Source organism: Vanacampus margaritifer, chromosome 8 (assembly GCF_051991255.1).
Source record: "Vanacampus margaritifer isolate UIUO_Vmar chromosome 8, RoL_Vmar_1.0, whole genome shotgun sequence".
Taxonomy (NCBI): Eukaryota; Metazoa; Chordata; class Actinopteri; order Syngnathiformes; family Syngnathidae; genus Vanacampus; species Vanacampus margaritifer.
The window spans coordinates 21169355-21192984 of record NC_135439.1 but is presented as its reverse complement, the minus strand read 5'-3'; the positions used below and the strand labels follow the sequence as shown (position 1 = coordinate 21192984).

The 23630-nt window shown below is 39.6% G+C and overlaps 1 protein-coding gene across 3 annotated transcripts in view; it reads left to right on the top strand.

The window, feature by feature from the left end:
* slc2a9l2 (solute carrier family 2 member 9, like 2) overlaps positions 1–23630 on the top strand; it is a 90302-nt gene that overhangs the window by 29583 nt on the left and 37089 nt on the right. For 2 of the 3 annotated variants that reach the window (XM_077572285.1, XM_077572284.1), the window contains exons 8-11: positions 7926–8113; positions 9871–9981; positions 15673–15774; positions 16132–16207. In XM_077572285.1, the coding sequence (XP_077428411.1) occupies positions 7926–8113; positions 9871–9981; positions 15673–15774; positions 16132–16207 (477 nt within the window). Of the gene's footprint in view, positions 1–7925; positions 8114–9870; positions 9982–15672; positions 15775–16131; positions 16208–17145; positions 17473–23630 lie in introns of those variants that run through there. The other variant, XM_077572286.1, reaches the window with a different exon arrangement.

Here is a 23630-nt window from a genome sequence, read left to right as displayed (position 1 = left end):
TTTTAAATCAAAATTGGTGGGGCAATACCCACTCTACATTCCAGGCCAACTTTCTTCTCTGCTATCTTTCACTCTGCTTTTTGCAAGTTAATTTCTCTTCAAACAACAATGTTAGGAAATCATCATTGTTATGGGAAAATCATTTGTTATGCAGTGTGAACAACTAAAATAAAACTTTAACAAGCCAGCAGCTGCAGCAGCAATTATAAAAACATCTTACGGTGTTCATCAATGTAAATTACACTGATCAAGTACGTAACTTATTTCTCACAATTATCAACAAAGACAGCAAGGTAAGAAACAGATAAAAATCAATATTCAACTCGCATGCTCTGTAAATGTTTGCATTTTCCAATGATCACTGCTACAGCATTCCTAGGAAATCATTTTTTTTTTTTTTTTTTTCTTTTGGGAGATCTCAGTATTGATCATTTGAAATGTCATCATCATTGTTCTCCCTTTTTTTTTTTTTTTTTTTGTATGTGTGTTTGTGCGTGTGTGTGTGCGTGTGTGTGTGCGTGCGTGCGTGCGTGCGAAAAAAAAAAAAAATAAATAAGAATTCCCATACCGTTCACCTAAACCGAACACTTCAAAATCCAGCCAGAGTCGTGGGGCCGCCAGGAGACCCAAAGGGGGACCAAAGAAAAGAACGAAAAGCGAAGCCCAGCACCGACCAGACACCACCCACCGGGCCACTAACCTTCACCAACCCCAAAGACATCCAAACTCCAACAAATCAGGGAAACCTCAAGGGCCCAAAGGAGAAACTGAGGAAAGGTAGAAAGGACAGACGAAGCAGAGTGAGATCCACAGACACCAGCCTCCACCGAATCAATGACCTGAGGGAGAAACAAGTTGTGTCTGAGTCTCGATAGATGCTGGTGTGGTGGATCTAGCATGCATGAAAATCTCCACCAAAGAGGGGAGCCGTCGACCCCCGCCAGGACAGAGCAAGCGCAACACCTCAGGGCCCCCCAGGCCGCGGCCGCGCCAAAGGACGACCCCCGGGCCCCGCAGGGGCCACCGGCCGGAGAGCAAACCCCGGAGCAGGAGCGCCCCCCACCCCAACGCGGCCCGCGCCCCCAACCCAACGCAGCAGGACGGGGCACTGCAGGCCCACCAGGCACCCCACCGGCCCACAACCCCCGCTCCCCCCGCCCCCCCACCCCCGCCACCCACCCCAACCCAGCCCCAACCGCCCCCAGGTCCCCAAATCCCCAGACACCCTCCCCACCCCAGCACCCCCCACCCCGGCACCCCCACCACCACCCCCCCACCAACCAAGCCGCCCCCGCCCCCCGCCCCCACCCCCCACCAACCGACAGCCCCCCAGCCCCCGACCCCAGACCCCGGGGACACACCGCACCCAGGCATCCGCGCCGAAGAGGGGGCCGGGCAGCGGAGCGGAGAGGGCACCCGCGCCCACCCCACCACGTGGAGGGACGGAACACCAGGGGCAGAAGGGGAGATGGGGGCACCGGAGGACGGGCGGCATCCCCGAACCCCAGGCCCAGCGGGGAGAGGCCCCGGTCGTCACCCCAACGATCTAAGTGAAAAACTAACCCTGTTACTAAGTTCGCCAGCTCGCCGACTGGCGAACTCTACCCCTAAACCGTGTGTGTGACCCCACCCAGTGTATATACATAAGTGTGTGTGTGTGGTGCATTAAAATTGGGGGCAGGTGAACCGGAGCAGAGGGAAATGATATCCCCCCCTGCTCTGATCCATCCGCCCCCCAGGCATGTCAATGAGCGTATGTGGTGCATTAAAATAAATTAATGGGGGGGGGGGGGGTGCACACGGACAGGCGACCGCAGCACTGCTTCATACCGCGGCCGCCCCAACCGATGCCCCCCCCCCCCCCCAGTTGTGTGGTGCATTAAAATTTGGAGGGGAGCTGCAGGGCGGAGACGGTGTCTCCACCCCACCCCACTCCCCCCCAAAGTGTGTTATGTGCCCTAAAATGTATTGTGCAAAACTAGTGCAGTGAGTTAAGAGGAGCGACCAGCTGGGCCCCCCCCAACCGGGCGGGGGGGGGGGGAGGCGCACCCGCCCACCAAAACCCCCACCCACCCCACCGGGACCCCGGCGGGGCTTGCCCCCCGGATACCGGGGCCCGCCCGAAGTGCCCGGAGGCCCACCGGAGCGGGGCGGGCACAACACCAATCCCGCCCACTCCCCCGGCCCCCGGAGCGCCGAGACCCGGGCCACGGACGGAACCCCCGGCCTAGGGGAGGGGGAGGAGGGCGGACAGGGGAGGGGGAGGGGACGGGGGAAGGAGACGACAGGAAGGGCAGGAGGCAGCAGCAGGGCCGCAGAGAGAGGGGGAGAGGAGGAGGAAGGGCGACAGGGGAGAAGGGACAGGGAGGCGGAGGACGGGCGGGGAGAGGTGAAGAGGGAGAGGAAGCAAGGGGGAGGAAGGGGGAGGGGAGAGGGAACCACGGGGCACCCCGGCGGCCCACAGGCCCCGACCCGCGTCGCCGGACCCAGAGCGACGGACCGCGCCGGGGCGGCGCCGCCCCGGACACCAGGGAGAGCCCCGCAACACAGCACCCACCATGAGACCCAGGGAACGACCAAGACGCAGCCGCCACCCAGCAGCCAACAGAGGGGCAGACCCGCCCACGCCCAGCCAGGGGGGACAGCACCTGTAGCGTTAGTCCCCTGGCATGCAGTGAATCCGAATATTAGCCTTTAGTGCCCATTGGAGGTGAATCTGTTCGATCCTGTTGGCAGCAACTGGGTTCCTGACTATAAAAACACAACCATTAGTAACAAACTGCCAAATGCAGAGACATCAATGTAAGTTATCACGATGTGGTGGCTCTCGCTAACAGGCAGAATTAAATAACCAGAATTAGGTTAAAATATTCTATATACGTAGACCATATTTCTATGAATTTTGATATTTGTTTTTTATTTGAGGCCGATATTTTTTCCATTAAAATGTGATTTATGAGGAGGTTAGACCATTGGTCGATATTCAGAGTTTGTTTATTTTTCCAGTTAACAAGAATTGTTTTTTTAGCGATAGTAAGGGCTACAAGTGTAGATTGAAATTGTTTATGTGGTAGGTCAGTTGTTGTTAGGTCACCTAGCAAACACAAGTTTGGAGATAAAGGTATCCTATAGTCCAAGATAGCGGAAAGTTTTTCTAAGACTTTAGTCCAGAAATACATAACCGGGGTGCATAACCATAAAGCATGAAAATAAGTGTCTGTAGTGTTTTGTAAACACTGGAGACAAATGTCGGAGTCGGAGAGGCCCATTTTCTTCATCATATATTGAGTAATGTATGTTCTATGGATTATTTTGTATTGGATAAGTTGTAAATTTGTGTGTTTTGTCATTTTAAATGCATTTTCACAAACTTGAATCCAAAAGTCAGATTCCGGAGCTATAGACAAGTCTGTCTCCCATTTTAAGATGGGTAAAGACATTTTATCCGTATATGAAAGTAACTTATATATTTTTGAAAGTTTTTTTGTTGTTGTCGGAGAAAGCTTGGTAATATCTTTAGCTAAGCCAGGCGGTTGGAGCGTACCCTGAAGTGTTGGAATTTGTTTCTTTATCATATTTTTAACTTGCAGATAATGTAAAAAATTTCCGTTTGTTATTTTGTATTTTTGGAGCAAAGATGTATATGATATAAACATATTATCTGAGAAGAGATGGTGAAGATGTGTGATTCCTTTCTGCTCCCACACACCTAAATAAAACGTTTGGTTGTTAATTCGAAAGTCAGGGTTATGCCATAGGGGAGAAAGCCCACAGGGCTCCACTTGGGCTTTTGTAATTTCTAATGCCTTCCACCAAGCAGTCAGGGTGGCGGAGATCATTGGGTTTTTAAAACAATTATGTCGCTTAATCGATGTTGTAATAAAGAGTAAATCTAGAAGTCTGAGGTTATTACAATCCTTCTGTTCTAGTTCCAGCCAACAGTTAGTATCTCTGTTGGGTTGTGCCCATAGAACGATATATTGTAGCTGGTTAGCTATATAGTAGTACATAAAATTTGGTGCCTCTAGGCCACCTTTGGATTTACTTTTCTGAAGAGTAGATAGACTAATCTTTGCTTTTTTTTTTTTTCCAGTAAAATTTTGTAACGGCTGAGTCCAACAACTGGAACCATTTAGCCGTAGGTTTAAATGGAATCATTGAGAAAAAATAGTTTATTTTAGGTAAAACTTTCATTTTAACGGTGGCTATTCGTCCTATTAAAGAAATAGGAAGATTATTCCAGCGTTCCAAGTCACTATGAATGTTATCCAGAAGTGGAGAAAAATTTAAATGAATTAAATCAGTTAATTTAGGTGAGATTTTTATGCCTAAGTATTTTAAATTACCTATAGGAAATGAGTAATGTGGGTCCTGGCTTGCAGGGTTCCATGAATTTTCTGTAATAGGTAGAAGTGTTGATTTTGTCCAGTTAATAGAATAATCTGACAACTGTGAGAATTTAGTTATTAAGTTAAATACTTCCCCTAACGAAATCGCCGGGTTTTCTAGATAAAGTAAAATATCATCGGCATATAGATTAATTTTATGTTCTGTTACCCCAGAGTGAATTCCTTGAATCCTTCTTTCCTGGCGTATGGCTATTGCAAGTGGCTCGATAAATATTGCAAATAATAAAGGGGATAGTGGGCATCCCTGTCTTGTGCCTCTCTGTAAAATAAAGCTCTTAGATATAATCCCGTTAGTAGTAACTGTAGCTTTGGGAGAATCATATAATACTGACACCCAGTGGATAAATGATTTCCCAAAGCCAAATTTATTTAAAACAGCAAAGAGGAAGGACCAGTTAACTTTGTCAAAAGCTTTTTCTGCATCCAACGATATAATAACTGCCTTCTTATCATGCCGCTGTGACATTCCTAGGAAATCATAATGTCCCATCACTGGTGAGCTTCCCTTGTGAGGACTAGAGGTTAAGAAAATGGATGGATGGATAATTTCATTTAATTGTACTGTGTTTAAATTGTATTGAAACTAGTGTAACTTTTTACTGACATGTATGTCATTTTAATTGTGTTGCAACTGGAATTTCTGTCACCTCTTGGCCAGGTCTCCCTTGTAAAAAAAGGGTTTTAAATGTCAATGGGAAATACAGTATATATATATATATATATTATTTTTTATAGCAGGTTTTGGGGTTATTCTTTAAAAATGCTTAATTTTAGTTTTACTATTATTATTTAAATATATGGAGTATTTGTCAACTACAAGATAAAAAAAGAGAGAGAATGCCAGTAAGTGTTGTGTAATAAAGTAATGTAAACTACAAATGTAAAATGACTGTTTGATCGTCCTTCCCCTGTATGGATGTACACTAATACCGAATTAAAGACATTTAAAATGAACACAAAAGCTCATGTATGATATTTACTGACAAAGAAGAAAACAAAATAAATGTTTGCTTTAATTATAGTTAATTTAAGTTAGTTTTCTTAATGTGAGATGTAGTTTCAATTCGTTTAAAACAAATAGTTCTTATTTTATATTGTTAATGAAAATGTTTTTTTGCCTTCCAGTTTTAGTTCTTACATTAGTTTTCATTAACAATAATGAAAACGTTGAATGTGACCCATTAAAAGGACAGAAAAATATGTCCTACATGCCCCAAGTGCAGAATCACCACTTAGTGTGGTAATGTTCACTAGATCCAAAATGACTTTGACAAACCTGCTTTGAAAATCACTTTTGCTTAGTAATACAACCTTTTACATCGATTAAAACTTGTCATCCTGGACACATTGAAAGTTGAAACCACAGAGCAAGCTCAAGGAGACAGTTTTTTGTGTGTGTTTACTTTAATGGGACTCTTTGACATTAAGGATTATTGCCTGAAATGTTGTTGCTGGCAGTGCAATGCATTTATAATTTAATTCCTAAATTATTCTTGTTCATGGGCAGCACGATTGCTAAGTGGTTATGTCTGATTCACAGTTTGAAAATCAGGATTTGAATTTGTTTTGGGTTTCCCATCTTCCTTCCACTTTCCTAAAACATGTCTGTTAGGTTTATGGGGACACTGTATGTAAGTCTGAATAGTTGTTAGTCTCTTGTGCACTATGATTGGCTGGCGATCAAAACAAGGTGTGAGCTTTCCTCTGGTCTAAATTCATCTGGGATAGGCAAGGCAAGGCATCTTATTTATACAGTGCATTTCATGTGCTTCACATAATTAACGGTCCCAGCTGACCCGTGAGCCCGACGAGACCAAGCACTATACAGAAAATGGATGAATAGATTCTTGCTGATGATTTGTCTGCTCAAGATACTAATCACAAGGATCTTGTAAAGGCCATTCATTGTTCCTTCCTTCAATCATCACAATGTATTGTAAAGGATTTCACCGCAGCAAAATCTCCTCCTAGAGGGAATTAAAGTAGGTTACCTCTCTAGTGGCTCTGGCTGCATTTACATTGACCATGATAACCAGACTGTCTACTTCACTTAACGCTTTTAATGACATTACTCATATTGCATTGCCCACATTACATCCTAAAGTCATATTTTCCCTCTCTAATGTCCTTTCATCTTGAAAAGTAATCCAAAATGTCCTCAGTCCAGTGTATTCTTTTCACGTTGCCATCTTATCTTGGACTGCCGCCTTTACACCGGCTTTGTTATTACTTTTATGTCACACTTTGCTCACGAGGTCACAGTAATAATTTGCCCATCATTTCATTGTTTGTCTGGGCAAGGCTGATATTGAAATGGTTTTAAAATGACACTTTTGATTTCACACACATACTTCTGAGACACACAAAACTTGTTCTACAGCCCCCTGAAGACCTTGTTAATTTTGAGTTAAAGTTCTTTTAACATGCGTTCATTTTGAATTAATTTAAAGTTCCTTTAACGCCACAATTTTTTTTTTAACGCGCGATCAATGACCGTCCCTTATTTGGAATTGAAACTGGGGGAATTCCAGTCACAACGCAGCAGACATGTCCACGTCAAAATTTTAATTTTAGTTATAAATATAATAATAAACCATATATTTGTGGAGACTGGGTTCAAGTTATATTTCACAATTTAAAAAAATTACAGAATTTCACAAGTTACTTCATGTTAAAGATTAGATAGCTCTTAATATGAAAAGAAAAATGCACTGGGCTGTCACCGTCTTACAAATGCAATTATGCCATCTAGTGGCAGAAAAATTACCTCAACACAAATCAATATCATACAGTACAGTACATCTTTTTAATTTTAACTTAATTTTATGAATTATTATGAAATTACTGTATCACGACTAAAAGGTACTGCCAGATTTTATTTAACATTTTTAACAACAGTATGAAAACGTATTGTACATTTTATTGTACATTTAGAACAGATATCAAATTTGCAATTAACCGTGAGTTAACTATTGAAGTCATGTAATTAATTACGATTAAGAATATTAATTGCCTGACATACCCAATTGAAATCTTTTTTTTTTCATCATTGACCTTTATTTGATTATTGACTGGAAGAAATCATATAATACCTTTATTGTGGTGCCCTAACAATTGAGTGGTGTATTAATTTTTTATTTTTATTTTAATTTTTTTACTTTTGGTCTCATTTTGTTTGAAAACATTCCCAAACTAGGTTGTGCCCTCAATCTGCACACACCTTGAGCTCCTGTCACTACTGGGTTTTATAGTCATGACTATGAAAGTGAAGAAAATGTTGTGTTAATAGCAACAAATTCCCTCTAGCACTTCACTTGCAAATTCAAAGAAAGGTGACAGGCTGGCAAGGCAGGGCAAACATTTGTTTCAAACACAATTAAACTTTTCAAACATTTAAACTGTTCTCAGCTGTCTGTCTATCTTATTTGTAATTGTGGTCATTGGTCATTGTGTGTTTTTTTTTAAACCCCCTCCATTCTAACACTAATCGTGTGTGCTTGTGTGTGTGTTTACCAGCCTTTCAGAGATTCCTTGGAAAAAAGGATGTTTCTCTTGAGTTGGAAGAGGTCCATGCAGAGGCACGAGCTCAGGAAACTCTGCACACGGTCTCCATCTTGCAGCTACTGAAGTGTCGGGCGTTTCGCTGGCAGCTCATCACCGTCATGGTCACCATGGGCAGCTATCAGCTCTGCGGTCTCAATGCTGTAAGCTACACCTTTTCATTTGTCATACATATATGAAATAACACAGTTCAATCCAACTTGACATTTTTTTTTTCCAAATTAAGATTGAACAAAAGTTGTTTCAGGTTATGTGATCAAATGGATGAAACATTTTTAAAGTATGATTGTCAAAAGTGTTAAAAATGTCTGATTAAAAAAAAAAAGCAGTCTGGCAATTGCTACCACAATATGCTGACACTCGTGTTTTTGTTATAGTAAGTTTTCTATTTGTGCTGATTAGACAACAACTTTTAAACCATTTACAGAACACAGGGTCAAGAAATGAATTACAAACCCAATTCCCAAACAGTTGGGACACTATATAAATTGTGAATAAAAACTGAATACAGTTATGTTGAAGTGCCACATTTCAATATTTTGTTCAGAATAGAACATAGATGACAGGTCAAAAGTTTAAACTGATAAAATGTATCATTTTAAGGGGAAAATATGTTGATTGTAAATTTCATGGTGCCAACCAATCTAAAAGTTGGGACAGGTAGCAATATGAGGTTGGAAAAGTCAATTGTCCTTATAAAAAAAAAACAGCTGGAAGACCAGTTACCACTAATGAAGTCTATTAGCAACTTGATTGGAATATAAAAAGAGAATCTGGAACAATCTCTGTGTGTAAGGGTTAAGGCCGAAAAATCATACTGGATGCCCATGATTTTCGGACCCTTAAACGGCACTGCACCGCTAACAGGAATGCTTACTGTAAAGGAATTCACAGAAAGGGCTCAGCAATACTTCCAGAAAACATTGTGGGTGAACACAATCCACCATGCCAGCCGCCGTTGCCAGATGAAACTCGACAGTTTAAAGAAGAAGCCATTTTTAAAGCAGACCAAGAAGCGCAGGCGTTTCTCTGGGCCAGGGGTTATTTCAAATGGAGTGTGGAAAAGTGGAAACCTGTTTTGTGGTCAGACAAATCACGATTCGAATTTCTTTGTGGAAAACTGGGGTGCTATATCCTACTGACTAAAGAGGACAAGGACAACCCAAGTTGTTATCAGCACTCAGTTTATAAGCCTGCATCTGTGATCGTATAGGGTTGCATGAGTGCGTGTGGCATGGGCAGCTTCCACATCTGGAAAGGCATCGTCAATGCAGAAAGGTATATTCAGATTGGAGAACAACATATGCTCCCATCCAGGCATCATCACTTTCAGAGAAGATCTTGCATTTCTAAACACGATAATGCCAAACCACATGTAGCATCAATTACAACATCATGGCTGCGTAAGAAAAGGATCCGGGTATTGAAATGGCCAGCCTGCAGTCCACTTCTTTCACTTATAGAGTACATTTGACGATTCATAAAGGGGAAGGTGCAACAAAGAAAGCCCAAGACAGTTGAACAGTTAGAGAAACGTGAGTTAGACAAGAATGGGACAGCATTCCTATTTCTTAACTTGAGAAACTTGTCTCCTCGACCCCCAGACGTTTGCAGACTGTTGTAAGAAAAATAGGGGATGCCACACAGTGGTGAAAATGGCCTTGTCAACATAGTCTTCCCTTAAAATGATACATTTTCTCAGTTTAAACTTTTGACCTGCTCTCTATGTTCTATTCTGAATAAAATATTAAAATTTAGCACTTCCACATAATTGCATTAAGTTTTGATTCACAATTTGTATAGTGTCCCAACTTTTTGGGACTTGGCTTTGTAGTTTAATTAGAATCTATTGTTGACCATGCAAAGGCAAGACTGAGTTTTAATGATACATTTTTTGCAGATCTGGTACTACACTAATGGGATCCTACAAGAAGCAGGCTTTGATGAAAACATTGTCCCGTACGTAACCCTCAGCACAGGAGGTATCGAGACTTTGTCTGCTATCGTCTCTGTGAGTATTGCCACTTTAAATGAGCCAAACCTTTTTGTTGTGTTCATTGCTTCCCCGTCTTAAATCACCCTGAAGCGACTTTTCTATGTATCATTCTTAAACCTGCAATTGTTTCTGTCATCTTTACTAGTGAACTAGTGCATTAATTTAAAGTTGCTAACTACCTTTTTAAAGCCGCTCATCAGAAACTCATAAATTAGTTTTTGGAAGAAGAAGAAATTTCAAAGAAACAATAAGCATATCCATGCACCAGCATCCCTCTGACACAGCAGCAACCACATCAAGCACATTAGTTTTCCACAGCAGTTAAATATATATATATTTTTTGTGCAAAATGGATCAGTGAATTGTCAGATGAGAAAATGCATGCTGCCACTTTTCTGTGAATATGTAAAGAAACGCAACATGTGCTCTTATATTTGCTGGCTTTATGTTTATGAACGCAGCAGCAGCACCATGATAGGCAACATGGCTAAATTGAATAGAAGTTAAAGATGGAGAAAACAAACAAGGACAATGTACCAATCTGACTCACCTCAAACAACAGGGGCTCTATATTCCTATTGCAGTTGCGTTTGAGCGTAAAAACAGGCATATCCTGATTTTCGTGCTGACGTAAGTCTCAAAACGCTTGTTTGGGAATTTGGTTCATCACTATGCACCATGTTAGGGTTCTGACAAGCCAAAGGCGTTTCTTTTGACATGCACCTGACAATTTGGTTGCTCAAAGTATTCTAAAGTTTATGTCTGCGGGAACCACGTCTAAGTATTGGAATCTGAGATTTTGATGAATTTGATGGACAGATTTTGAGCTCAGTGGATCACCATATTTCATTCATAAAAAATGAATAGCATACATTGAGTCCTCTGAATCACTGCAGAAATAAATTCATTGAACACGAAATTATTATTCTCTCTCTTTTTTTTAATCATCTCACTGACCGCAGCACAGCTATGGGTGGGTTGGTGGATTGTCAAATATGGACACATGATCGAGGTGGAAGGCGATCTCGAAGTGCCTACTTCACAGATTTGTAATTTCCCTGGCCAACTTAATATGAGGTCTGCTTGAACCTACTTTGCGCACCTCCACCTCTGCGGGCAGTCCTCCTCTTGCACTGTCAAGGACTATTAGCACACCTCAGATGCACTGTCTTTTAAAGGGAATGAGAGGAGCAGTTTCAATTATAAATAAAGTTGGTTTTGTTCACACCCACAACATTGACAAACACCCTTTTTTTTTTTAAAAAATACACTATGCTGCTGCTGCTTGCATGTGTGTGTGTGAAAATACCAAAACTTGGTCTTGCCTGCCACTGTGCAGATTTAGACCAACATTTGCGCCAGGCTTTCACTGGGCAAAAACAAGGATCTTTTTGTTATTATTATTTTTTATTTTTTTTACTTTGCTGGTTAGCAATGATGTCAGAAAACAAAAACAATTTAATTGCAACACTTGTCTTGTCTTTGTCAACTCCAAAATGAACAGATAGTTTGTACTGTCTGATTGATGCTTGCATACTAAAATGTACTCTGTGGGAAATTATATAGTCTTCTTAATGATTTCTATCACAATGGAATTCGGCTCAAATGTCACAGTTTCGAGATGTTTTCAAGGTACGCCTCTTTATCTAAATTCCTTTGCCTGTACTAGAAGTCTTGGTGTGTTTGAATTTGGCATCTAATTAAAGCCACTTATGCCAATTGTTTGAGTAATCAGTAATGAGTAGGCAACATGTTCCAGTCCGTTTTTACTTTTAGCTCACTTGTCACACAGCACAGTCTAATACAAGCCCATTTTAGACCATTGCTTATAGGCTGCCAATGTACTTTTGTTATTTCTCTTGAAACTTTTCATTGTCTGGGTTACAGCCCAGTTGCAGACCCTAACATTTCCACAAGTGGTACTTCTTTGTAATTATGATGACTTTTCTTGCTTACTACCTTTGCTATCAATGCACTATTGATTTCTGAATGGCATTTTTAGGGGTTCGCCATTTTTGGATTCCTTATTGTGTAAGCTTGTTTTTAATCCTGGAACTGTATTCACTTATCCAGTTTGTGTGCACGTGTGTTTGGTTTATAAAGTTCTCCAATAACTGTACATTTGATCTTTTTCTTGCTTGTTTCAAAAGTTTGGTTTGGTTATATTTGTGACTTCTTTCGCGGCTAATGGTTTGCTGCTTGTTATCTGGTCTAGTTAGTTTCTCTGAAAGGAAGAGAAAAGTGAACTGTTACTTCTTCAAATGTGCACAGCCATTACAGTACAAGAAATGTCTGTGTGAAAACTTTTACATTCCCTTTTAATGTATTTGTGTTTAATTGTCGCCACTCGCCAGTGTCAGACTGTGAAGGCCAAACAAAGTACATTTTCACACTCAGCATCTCTCCCAAGGGTTTATCTGTGGATGGTGCGGAAACCACAGCACATGAAGTGCCTCAAGCTGTGGCTACTCGTCTTTAATGGCTCGTCTGCTTCTTGATGTGATGAATAATGACGAGACGTTTTAGTCCTGTCAACCATGAGTGCTAAAGTCACAGCTTTGACCTCTGTTGCCTCTGCCAAGAAGTGCAGATGAAACGTGCTTCGGGAGAATGCGTTTCCCCTTCATTGTTATCAGTATATTATCAGGGGTTTAAGTTTCTTTGCCATATACCTGTACTGTACAAATATAAATTGGCCTCCCATTGAGAATGTTAGAACAAATGTTTTCTGCCCATGGACCATAGAAGAGTTTTTTCTTTTAGGTTCCAAAGCTCAAAATAAAAGCGGTTCGATACATTTGACCACATTAAATAGCAAAACTGAGAATAAAACGCTGACACAAACGGTACAAGGAAGAAGCTTCACTAGGCTCACGTCATCTACCGAGACAGGGATTGAACTAACACTACTGTACTACTTACGTTAAAGTGACTGGCTAGCTAGCAGCAGCTTTGGCTGGCTAGTTAGTGTGCCCAAACACATTGCGGAGTTGCTCCTAAGTCAGCAATCATCATGGCGGTGAATGAAATACATATACGACAAGTGTCATACTCACGAAGGGATGACAAGTAAAGATGGGGAAGCCATGCTAAATGCTAAGCTAGCATAAGATTGACACCGCAAAAGGAAGAAAAAAAGATTGACACAGCAAGCACATTTAACAAGTGCTTGGGTGATCGATTACACTTTTCACAAATGTCTGGCAGGTACCGCATTAAAGCGGAGAGTATCCTACTTAGAAGAGCAAAATTGCGGAAAAAGTATAAAGTAAAAGTGTATGGAGTAAAAATCCTACTCACAAAACTGAACCAGAAATGAATTAACTTCAATTATGATGAACATCATCCAGGGGGAGTGGCTCATTAGTTAAAAAATATTTACATATTTATGATTGATCAAGAATGTTATTTTTCACACTTGAGTTGTGAGCTTTGACTTTTGAGGTCTGCACAATAAATGTTCTCAAAATTACATTACAGCAGAGCTTTTTCTTAAATTAATCTAGCTTTGTTTCTAGACAAGAAAATTAAGTTTACTGTGAATTTAAGAAATGAAAACTGTTGATTCCATAAAAAAGTTCATTCATTAAATTGTCATAGTTTTGTTTAATAAAACCCAAAGTGAGAAAGTCGCTTTTCATGATAGTAGTGATTCGCAAAACTATTCCGTAAAAAAAAATATATATTTCGAGTCTTGGGTTCTATCCTCTTTCAAACTAAATCACACATGCAGATTAATTTTCACTCTTCAGATTTTTAATGAGATGCAGTTTTGCTGATGATGTTGTGTATGTGTGCCACTGCAGGGATGTCTAGTAGAGAGATGTCCTGTGCCTTCAGGGCAAGTGCGACGCACGCACGCACGCACGCACGCACGCACGCACGCACGCACGCACGCACGCACGCACGCACGCACGCACGCACGCACGCACGCACACACACACACACACACACACACACACGCACACACACACGCACACACACACACACACACACACAATGAATTCTAATGTGTAAGGTTACCCCAACACACACGCACACAGGAGCGAAATGTACTTCCTGTTCTCTTTTCACGTGTGTCTGCTGAGCTGGTGGGATACATACAATATTGTACAAACAGCAATGACCTTTTCCACAGTCTCATCATGAAATCTGACCAGCGAGGTCACACCCGCACCCTGAATAACTTAAGGCCCCGTCCACTTGCCTCTAAGGCTACCCTTTGAAAAGAAAAAAAATGCATGCAACCATGACCTCGGTTTTTTTTCTTTTCTTTCCTCAGTGAAGGCTTCAACGAAATGCAGCCTTGTAGCATGTGTACCCAAATAAAACTTACTCAAAAATGTTTGACATCAATGCATTGACTGATAAAAGTCTTTACATTGAGTTAGACCAGGGTTCAGCAACCTTTACTGTCTAAATAAATAAATAAACAAATAAATAAATAAGCAAACAACAAAAAAATCTGCGTGGAGTCGTAAAACATTTGAAATTTAATGATTTAATTAAAGATGCACAATAACAGAAAAATATGCAGCACCCAATACGTAAAGATTCATTTTCTTTTACCTTTATTCTTCCTTTTTGGGATTTTTTTTTGGGTTAATCTTTCATACTTCATTTTTCATACTTACATACATACTATTTTTTAGACTTTTTTGCCTTTCTGTCAAATTTCTGACATTTTTGGCAATTTTAGGGACATATTGTAATTTTCTGCCTCTCTTCCTTTTTGGACATTTTTGACATCTTTTTGCGATAATTTTTTTGACATTTTTTGGACATTTTATAGTTACTTTTTGAAAGTTTTCCTTTCTTCATCAATCAATTTTCTGCCTTTTTTTTTCAATTCCAAAGAAATTTTATGGTAATTTTCTGCCGTGTTTTGTTTAGTTTTTAATTTTTTTAAATTTATAATTTTTTTTACATTTTATATTTACTTTTTGAATGTTTTTATTTTTTTATTTTTAAATTCAATTATGACCTTTTTGTGGCAACTTCATGGATATTTTATTGTAATTTCTTTGCTTTGCTTCTTCCTTTTTGGACATTTTATTGTCACTTTTTGTAAATTTTTAGGTAATTAAAAAAAATGTTTTATCTACCTGTCGTTTCAATTTCTGACAACATAAAAATTTGGACTGACATTTAAAAATATATATTTTGAATATCTAATTATTCATTTTTTAAAATGTAATTATTAATTCATGAATCATCAATTCATTAAATAATATTAAATAATATTTTATCTAAAAAATAAAAATGTAAAAAAAGTTTTTAGAGCTCCACAGAGAGGCTCAGGAGATGAACCATGGCTCTAGAGGCGCAGGTTGCAGACTCCTGAGTTAGACCATTGCCACAACAATATTTGTCGAAAGACATGTAGTTTGTCTGAGCGATTACACAGTTAACATACATATAAACATTTATAATGAGCAAATTTGCTCAACGTTCAGTTGTTTCAATGCTAGTTAAGCCTCAGCGGCATTCAGGACATTATCTAGGACAGTACAAAGAGGCAAGCTTGACCATAATATGATACTCTGGTATGCTTGAGATCTTACATCCTATATTTTAAATATTTACCCTAGCTATTAAAACACACAGAATTCTAAATTCAATTTTAACAGCATGGCAAATGAATTTACTATGGAACTTGTTGCACTTGAAATACTTCTGATACAATGCCGTCTTTCTCCTCTCCAGGGTTTAGTGATAGAACGAGTTGGGCGAAAACCTCTGCTCATATTTGGCTTCAGCGCCATGGCGGTGTTCTTCAGTCTGCTCACAGTGTTCCTCAGTTTTCAAGTAAGGTTCTTTTCTAACGGAACTCCTCACCTTGCAGTCTTGTCCCAGTACGCTGTAACATTGTGAATAAATAAGAAGACACTGTTTGAAAGAGGAAGTGCAAACCTTTCGACGTATGTCATACTTTTGGTAAGAAATGGTACAATAAGGTGCACTTGTAAAAATAAGTTGATGGGAAAAATATGTACAATTTCATTTTATGAAACCAACATAAAATTAAATAAAATAATCCACTGGGGCACTATAATAGACAATGGAAAGGTAAAGGTACTATTTTCTTATTATTTATTGATACTTATTGATTTTCAGTTGCTGAATAATTGCTTACAGTACACCACCGTCCCCCTCTCTTCCTAGGACAGCGTGTCATGGATGCCTTACCTCAGTTATATGTGTATACTGGCAGTTATTGCTTCCTTCTGCTCCGGGCCAGGTAATTTTTTTTGTTTTATAATCTTGCCATGTATTACTTTGAAATGACGTGATTTAAAAAATGTGCAGCTTCCCCAGTTATTTATTGGATGCTCAGCATGAGTTGGCTAAGTCTGGATTAATTCTTACTCAAATTGGAAAATGGAATGAGCTCCACGCTCCAGGTTTTTAAACTTCACGCACACACTTGTAGTAAGCAACATGGTAAGGTTGTTAGACATTGGATAGGTGCAATTCAAGGGGACAGAGAGATTGTGTCTGTCATCTTCACAGCAGAGATTCATAGCACGTTGGAACAAATTAAGCCCTCTACTGCTTATGATATTAATATTCACACAAGGGAAGATCTCAATAGTGCTTTGAGCCTTTGAACAGATGAACGATAAGCCACAATTGCTGTGAAGTCCTTCCATAGTGGTAATACTGGCACAGATACTTGTGAAATCAAATAATAACACAAAGATATTACAGGACAGATCGTTCTTTGATCCAAATTTAGCATTCCATACTGCACTATATTTGCATATTGTTTGACATCAATCCTCACTGGTGAGATATGCCGGCGGTTTTTGGCATGCGTTTATAAATAACATTGAGTCAACCTGGGAGATTAGATTTTCTATATGGGTTCAATAAGCCACCATAAACACCCCCCTCCCCCCAAAGTATTTAATAATTGCAAGTATAATACATTCTTCCCTCACTTTTCGTGGGTGATGCATTTCCAAACACTCCTGTGATTGGTGGATTTCCTGCACGAATAGAGCTTGACTCTTTTTTGTTTTGTTTTTTTTATCTGAAAATTGCTTACTTTACCTAGAATCCTGTAGCATTGTAGTCAAAAGAACAATCCTGGTGGAATAATGCGCTTTGTTAATTGCTGTTGTTTAAACTGAAAGTTAGTTGCTATGACTACTGTTTCTTCCTCTTCTTTTCAAGGAAACAAGAAGAAGAAAAAGCATAACCAACAATTTAGAAGGCGTAATGTACCTTTGGCATCTCCCGAAGTTAAATATTACTGCTACTTTACTTTTGCCAAGAGATCTGACATTTTTTGCCTGCATTCCTAACCCTGTTTTGACAAAGTTTTTTTTCCTCATGATATATGCTGAAGACTTCCTGAAATTTTTGTTTAGGTCTAAACATCTTTTTAGTTTTTGACTTTGGACACTAAATGAGATGTCAAACTTCCCTATAAACGTCAATATGTACCCTATAGGAATGACATAAGAAATGGCATTTAAAAAGTTTGGAAGTCTGTTTTATTCCTGTCAGTGTATTTATACCCAGCCTGTACTTTGATGAAGTGTGCCTCATTCAGCTGTTAGTGTTCCCTCGGTGACTGTGGTTGAGCGTCCAGTTTGAGGTAAGCTAGCTAATTGGGTCCTCTCACTGCTGGGGGCTCTCACTGGGACTCATGGTATAGGCCCTCGGAGCTAGTCATTTGTTCAGCTGTCTCTATGGTGACAACTGAAAAAAAAAAAAGAATGGTTTGGAGGTCATACGTTTTTGTGCATGACTGAAGCTCTTGGTGCACCATGATGCAGTTTATGTACAACCTGTTTCTGGCTGTAGTTACACATAGGACAAATGTGTTGTCTTGTCCGTCTGTCCAACCAATCTACTGTTATATGGTTCCCTATTTCCCCCTCATTTGTCATGGAAAATGCACACTAAAGGATGTTTATCAGTGTTTTTGAAGATTTTTTTGGGGGTCATTTTTAATTTTGTTTCCTGTCTCTAGCTCCCACAAATAACAAAACAACATCACCTTAAATAAACGAGCAAAAGAGGATAGAGTAAAAATAAAACACGGTGCAACATTTTACATACACTAGAACAAACTTCTGTAAAATCTACAGTAAAAATTACAGCATTTTCTTGTATTTAAATTTTACAGTATTTAACTGTATACAGCAATGCGTTATGGGTAAAACAAAGTGCATTATGGGCAAAAACAAAGTACAGTAATTTGCTGTATAATTAGTGGTAAAATATTGTAAATTTTACAACAACTATGTTTTGGCACGTATATATGTGGATTACAAGTAAACACTGTAAAGATTGTCAGATTTTGGCGGGTATCTCTATAGAAGAAAAAGCAAATGGCGGACCCTGTATTGTCACCAACACAATTGTTGAGTAATATTTTAGCATGAGCATCGTCTTCACCTCGCATTTCTCCGATAAACAAGCAACATTACAGCTAACAATCATTTATGCAGTTGGCTGCAGAACGAGGATAGATTTGACTTTTTTTTTTTTATGTGCGGGTATGTGTGTGTGCATATGTGCGTGCATGTGAGTGTGTGCTCATTAATTCACCTAAAACCTATTAAAAATCCCATGCCGTTCACCTAAACCGAATACTTCAGAATCCCGCTAGAGTCGTGAAGTTGTCAGGAGACCCGAGGAAGGATCAAAGAAAAGAAAGAAAAGTGAAATCCAGCACCGACCAGACATCACCTACTACCCACCGGCTTACCAACCAGAATCTTTCACAAACCCCAGAAACATCTAAATTCCAACAAATTAGGGAGACCTCAAGAGTCCAAAGGAAAGACTAAAGAAAGGAAGGAAGGATAGATGAAGCAGATTGAGATCCCCAGACATAAGCCTCCACCGATTCAACGACCAGTGGAAGAAGCAGATTGTGTTTGATTTTCGGTAGATGCTGTTGTGGTGGAGCTGGCATGCATAAAAACCTCCACCAAAGAGGGGAGCCATCGACCCCGGCCATGGCAGAGCAAGCACAACCCCCCAGGGCCCCCTAGGCCGTGGCAGCGCCAAGGCACAACCCCCAGGCCCCCCAGTGGCCAACGGTGGGAGAGCAAACCTAGGAGCCAGGAGCGCCCCCCCACCCCAACACGGCCCACGGCCCAAGCCCAACGCAGCAACGGTAGGCCCGCCACCGGCCCACAGCCCCCGTTGCCCCCATGCCCCCCACCCACACCCGCCACAACCCAGCCCCCCATAAAAAAAAACAGGGATCCCCCGTACCCAGGCATCGGTGCCGGAAGCGGCCACCTAACCTCCAGCCGTGTGGTGGGGCAGAACACTCGGGGCGGAAGGGGAGATGGGAGCACCGGGAAACGGGCGGCACCCCTGAACCCCATGCCCGGCGGGGAAAGGTCACGGTCGTCATGCCAGTGTACCTAGTGAAAGCTAACCCTGTTACTGAGTTTGAGTAGTGATAAAGAACCAAACAAGCCAACTGTTCATTTTCAATACTTAAAGGACATCCAAACTGGGTTAGGGTTGATATCAGATTGTCAGATTGATATGCTTTCTGCACACCTGCAGCATGATCTCCCTTCATATTGTCGTTATTTTTTATGCATTTTATGCATATTTGTTTTACTCTCAATATGCTCTCTCTCCATTACAGTCATTCCACATTTATCATAAATTGGTTTTCTATTGTGGTGTTGCCCATTTAAGAGGTGATTGGGTGTCATCAACACATGTGGCAGTACTCCAACATTCTTGTCAAAATGTATGCAAATCAATTCAGAGGTGTGAGTTCCTGGGTGGCCCAGTTTTTTTCCTCAACCGAAGACCACATTCAATGCAATCACATTTATAGAATCCTGTGTGCTCGTATAGAGCATGTCATATACAGTACTGTATGCCAGGACACATTTCCAGCATTCTTACAAATATGCTTATTTGTCAGGGAAATGAAGGTGAGTTACAAACATTTTTAAACAAGATTATTACTGCCTAAGGCGACTCAACCATAAAATACACAGGTTAAGCATTTGGGTGCTTATTGGATCATTTAAGCAAACCAGTGAAATAAGACTTTCTTAGGAAAGGATTTGGCGTGCACTAATTAAAAGAGAAAATAAAGTAGCCAAACCCACTGTGGTTCCATGCAAATCAACAATGCCGAGAGCAAAGGAGCTACCCGCGCACATGAAGAAGCGGTTAATGACAGCCCGACCATCTGGGGTGGACTGTAAGACCATTTGCAAAGGATTCCAGCTGCTTGCATCCACTGTGATGCAATTTATTTACAAATGGAGGACCTCAGACGCGTGCAGAGGGGAGGGGCAATGGGGTGGCGGCCCCGGGCATTCACATTGGCACTGGCTGTTTGTTATGTAGAAGGGGCATCCACTTTAGATAGAGGGGGCATCAAACTAAAAAAGTTCCGTACACAACCCTCCCTTTCCCCGACCCGTTAACAAAATAACAAAATATTTTTGGGGGCATAAAAAACGACTTTTGGCATCTGGCATCTCACAAGCTTAGCACGCTACTGGAGGACTTTCAACATGACAGCAACTCTTCCAATAGTGGACAAACAAAAATTATCACCCAGAAGTTACCAGAAAAATAATATATAGCTAAAGGCTGACCCACATATCAGCTCTTGAGGAAAAATGTGTATTCATCTTCAACCAGATGAAAATTGAATAGCCATGACATCCATGGGATGCAATTGGTTGGCGACCAGTTCAGGGTGTACTTGCACCACCTAACACCCAGCTGGGATAGGCTCCAGCACACCTGCGACCCTAATTAAATGGTACATAAAATGAATGGATGCCAACTAAGGAGGACCAAAACTGCCAAAATTCAAAGTAAATAAATGACTAAATAAATAAACAAATGATAAAAGTGAAAATAAAAACGGATATAAAGAATATAATTCAAAAATGGAATCCGACAAAATAAATATAAATGGGAATAAAAATAACAAAACAAATATATCCATAAATAAAAAAATTAAAATTAAAATAAATCCAAAAATAAAAAACTGATTCAAAAAATAAATATAAAAATAAATGTTGAAATAAATACAAAAATGAATATATAAATAGAATTCAATATAAATAAAAACTCTGGTTTGGTCGAGTGAGTGGCTTAGCGAAAAAGGAAGTCTTGCTGGCTTGCATGGAGAGCTCCAGCAACGGACGACCATCTTGTCCACTGTCACCACAACTTGCGACTTGAGTTGCTCGACAACAAGTCGAAGTGACAGTGGACCAGATAGTCGTCCGTTGCTGGAGCTCTCAAATGTGAGGCAGCGAGACTTACTTGTTCACCGAGCTGCTCACTCGACCAATGAAAGGCGGAGTCCAACCCAGGATGCGCTTAGGACCGCCCCCTCATTTGAATAACATTTCATCCCGGCAGAGCGTCCGCAGCATGAAATAAATAAATGTGAGAGCAGATTGATATTTAATTCTATTTATATATTTATTTTTGCATTTATTTCGACATTTATTTTTATATGTATTTTTATTTTTTAATTGTATTTTATTTTTGTATTTATTTTTGTATTTATTGTTACTTTTATTTATTTATTTATTTATGTATTTATTTATGGATTTATATTTTTTGTCATTTTTATTTCCATTTATATTATTTTTGGGGGATTTAATTTTTGAATTATATTTTGTATATCTGTTTTTATGTTTACTTTAAGTCATTTATTTATTTATGTATTTAATCATTTATTTATTTTGAATTTGGGCAGTTTTGATCCTCATAGTCAACTGCAGTTATGCCAGAATTATTATAATAATCCACTTGTATTTTAAATTAAATGCACTGAGTTTGAGTATCATCATGCATATCTTGTGTGAATCTGTAAGGATACAGCATAATAGTTTCCCCCCCAGTAAAAATAAATAAATAAATAAAACTATCAGCACATCAGTGAATATCTATGTGCTGCTTGTTATTCAAGCTGTTGGGCAACTTAACAGTCAGCCTTTGTATCACAAATACTTGCTAAACCTGAATCAAAAATTAATATTGATGAAGTTCTTGCATCATTAACTGTTTTCAAAGATATGAAGATAAATCAGTTATATGAAGTAATCCCAGATGTCATGAGTGGTGGCTGTTTAACTGGAAGCGGCTGAAAAAGAAAAATACATAACATAAAAGCTCTTCCCAGATGAATATACACAAAGAGAATAATCTGGTTATGATTATTTATTAACCATTGGTAGCTGTAGTAAAACAAATTATAATTTCATGAGTACAGTGGTCCATCACGATTCATGGGGGATAGGGACTGGGCCAAATAGTGAAAATCCGTGTTTGTTTGATATCCATTGAAATGCATTTACAGAAAAAAACCTTCTATTTCAAACCCATAAAATTCTTCAAAAAACACAAAACAAAAGCAAAATATATTTGATAAAATTGTGAAAAAAACTGAACATAAAAAAATACCATATGAGAATCCATATGTGCGGAACTGTGAGTATGCAGGGGCAGACTGGATTAAATTTTCTTACAATTTTATCAATTTAGTATTGTACATAGATAGGTCTAGCTGGTACAAACATGTTAACTGTCCATATTACATAATAATACTGTAATTACAAATCATAGCAGTCAAAAGAAATATAACTGCTAATGAAGATTAATTTTAAGAATAAACACAAATGTATTTTTGGAACATTAAAATCAAATGAATTTGTTGCTTGAATATGCAAAAGTTTAAAACGTTTACTTGAGTCACCTTGACGACCGCATTATGACTTTTAGAACAACATTAGGAAAATATTCATTGATGGATATGTTGACGAATAGTCTGTGGAGTGAACCCCAGCCAAGGTGAAACATAATGATGTGTTGTGGCCATTATTGCAAGATTTAATTAAAAGGACTATATAAATGAAGGTGGAAGAAACAAACAGCGTGTTTGTGAGTTTATAAGTTTGTGTGTGTGAGCGTGTGTGAGCGTACGTGAGGTAGCTCTAATAATCAGTCCTATTTTAAGGGTAAATAATCTTTTTATTACACCAATATGCTCTTTCCCATTAATACATCTCAATTGGATTGCAGTGGGCAGCACTTCTGCCTCATAGTTTTGAAGCTGGGGGTTCATGCCTCCTGGAGTTTGCATTCCCCGTGCTTGCATGGGTTTTCTCCGGGTACTTGAGATTTAAGACTGTAAATCAGGTTTAGAAACTGGTGGCAACACATATTTGTCCTCTTCTGACAAATGATTTATTTTCTTTGGGTGCTTACACAATAGCTTGCAGACATGGATGCTGTCCTTTTGAGATCAATTCCATACAAGTCTACAGCATTAGCAAGTGTGTCTTTTGAGTGTGTGTGGGGACAAAATAGCATGACTGCTTATATTATCTGCATTATTCACGCAATTTGCATGTGACGTAAATGCGTTTGCCCTATTATGTGACCTTATGTGAATGATTTTTACAAACAAAGCAGGAAAAAAATGGACAAATAATTACAGTCGGTCTAGAGAGCGGTACTCTCTAAGTGTGTAAATTGTGTTTTTCATTTGCATAAACAAAATACAAAAAAAAACACTAAGTCCAATACAATTCATCTATCAAATGCTTTCTATTGTCTTTGTGCAATCAGCCTTTCACAAGAGATTAATCACTATTTTGTCTTGTGCCCATGTTGGCTCACCCTGAGAATTT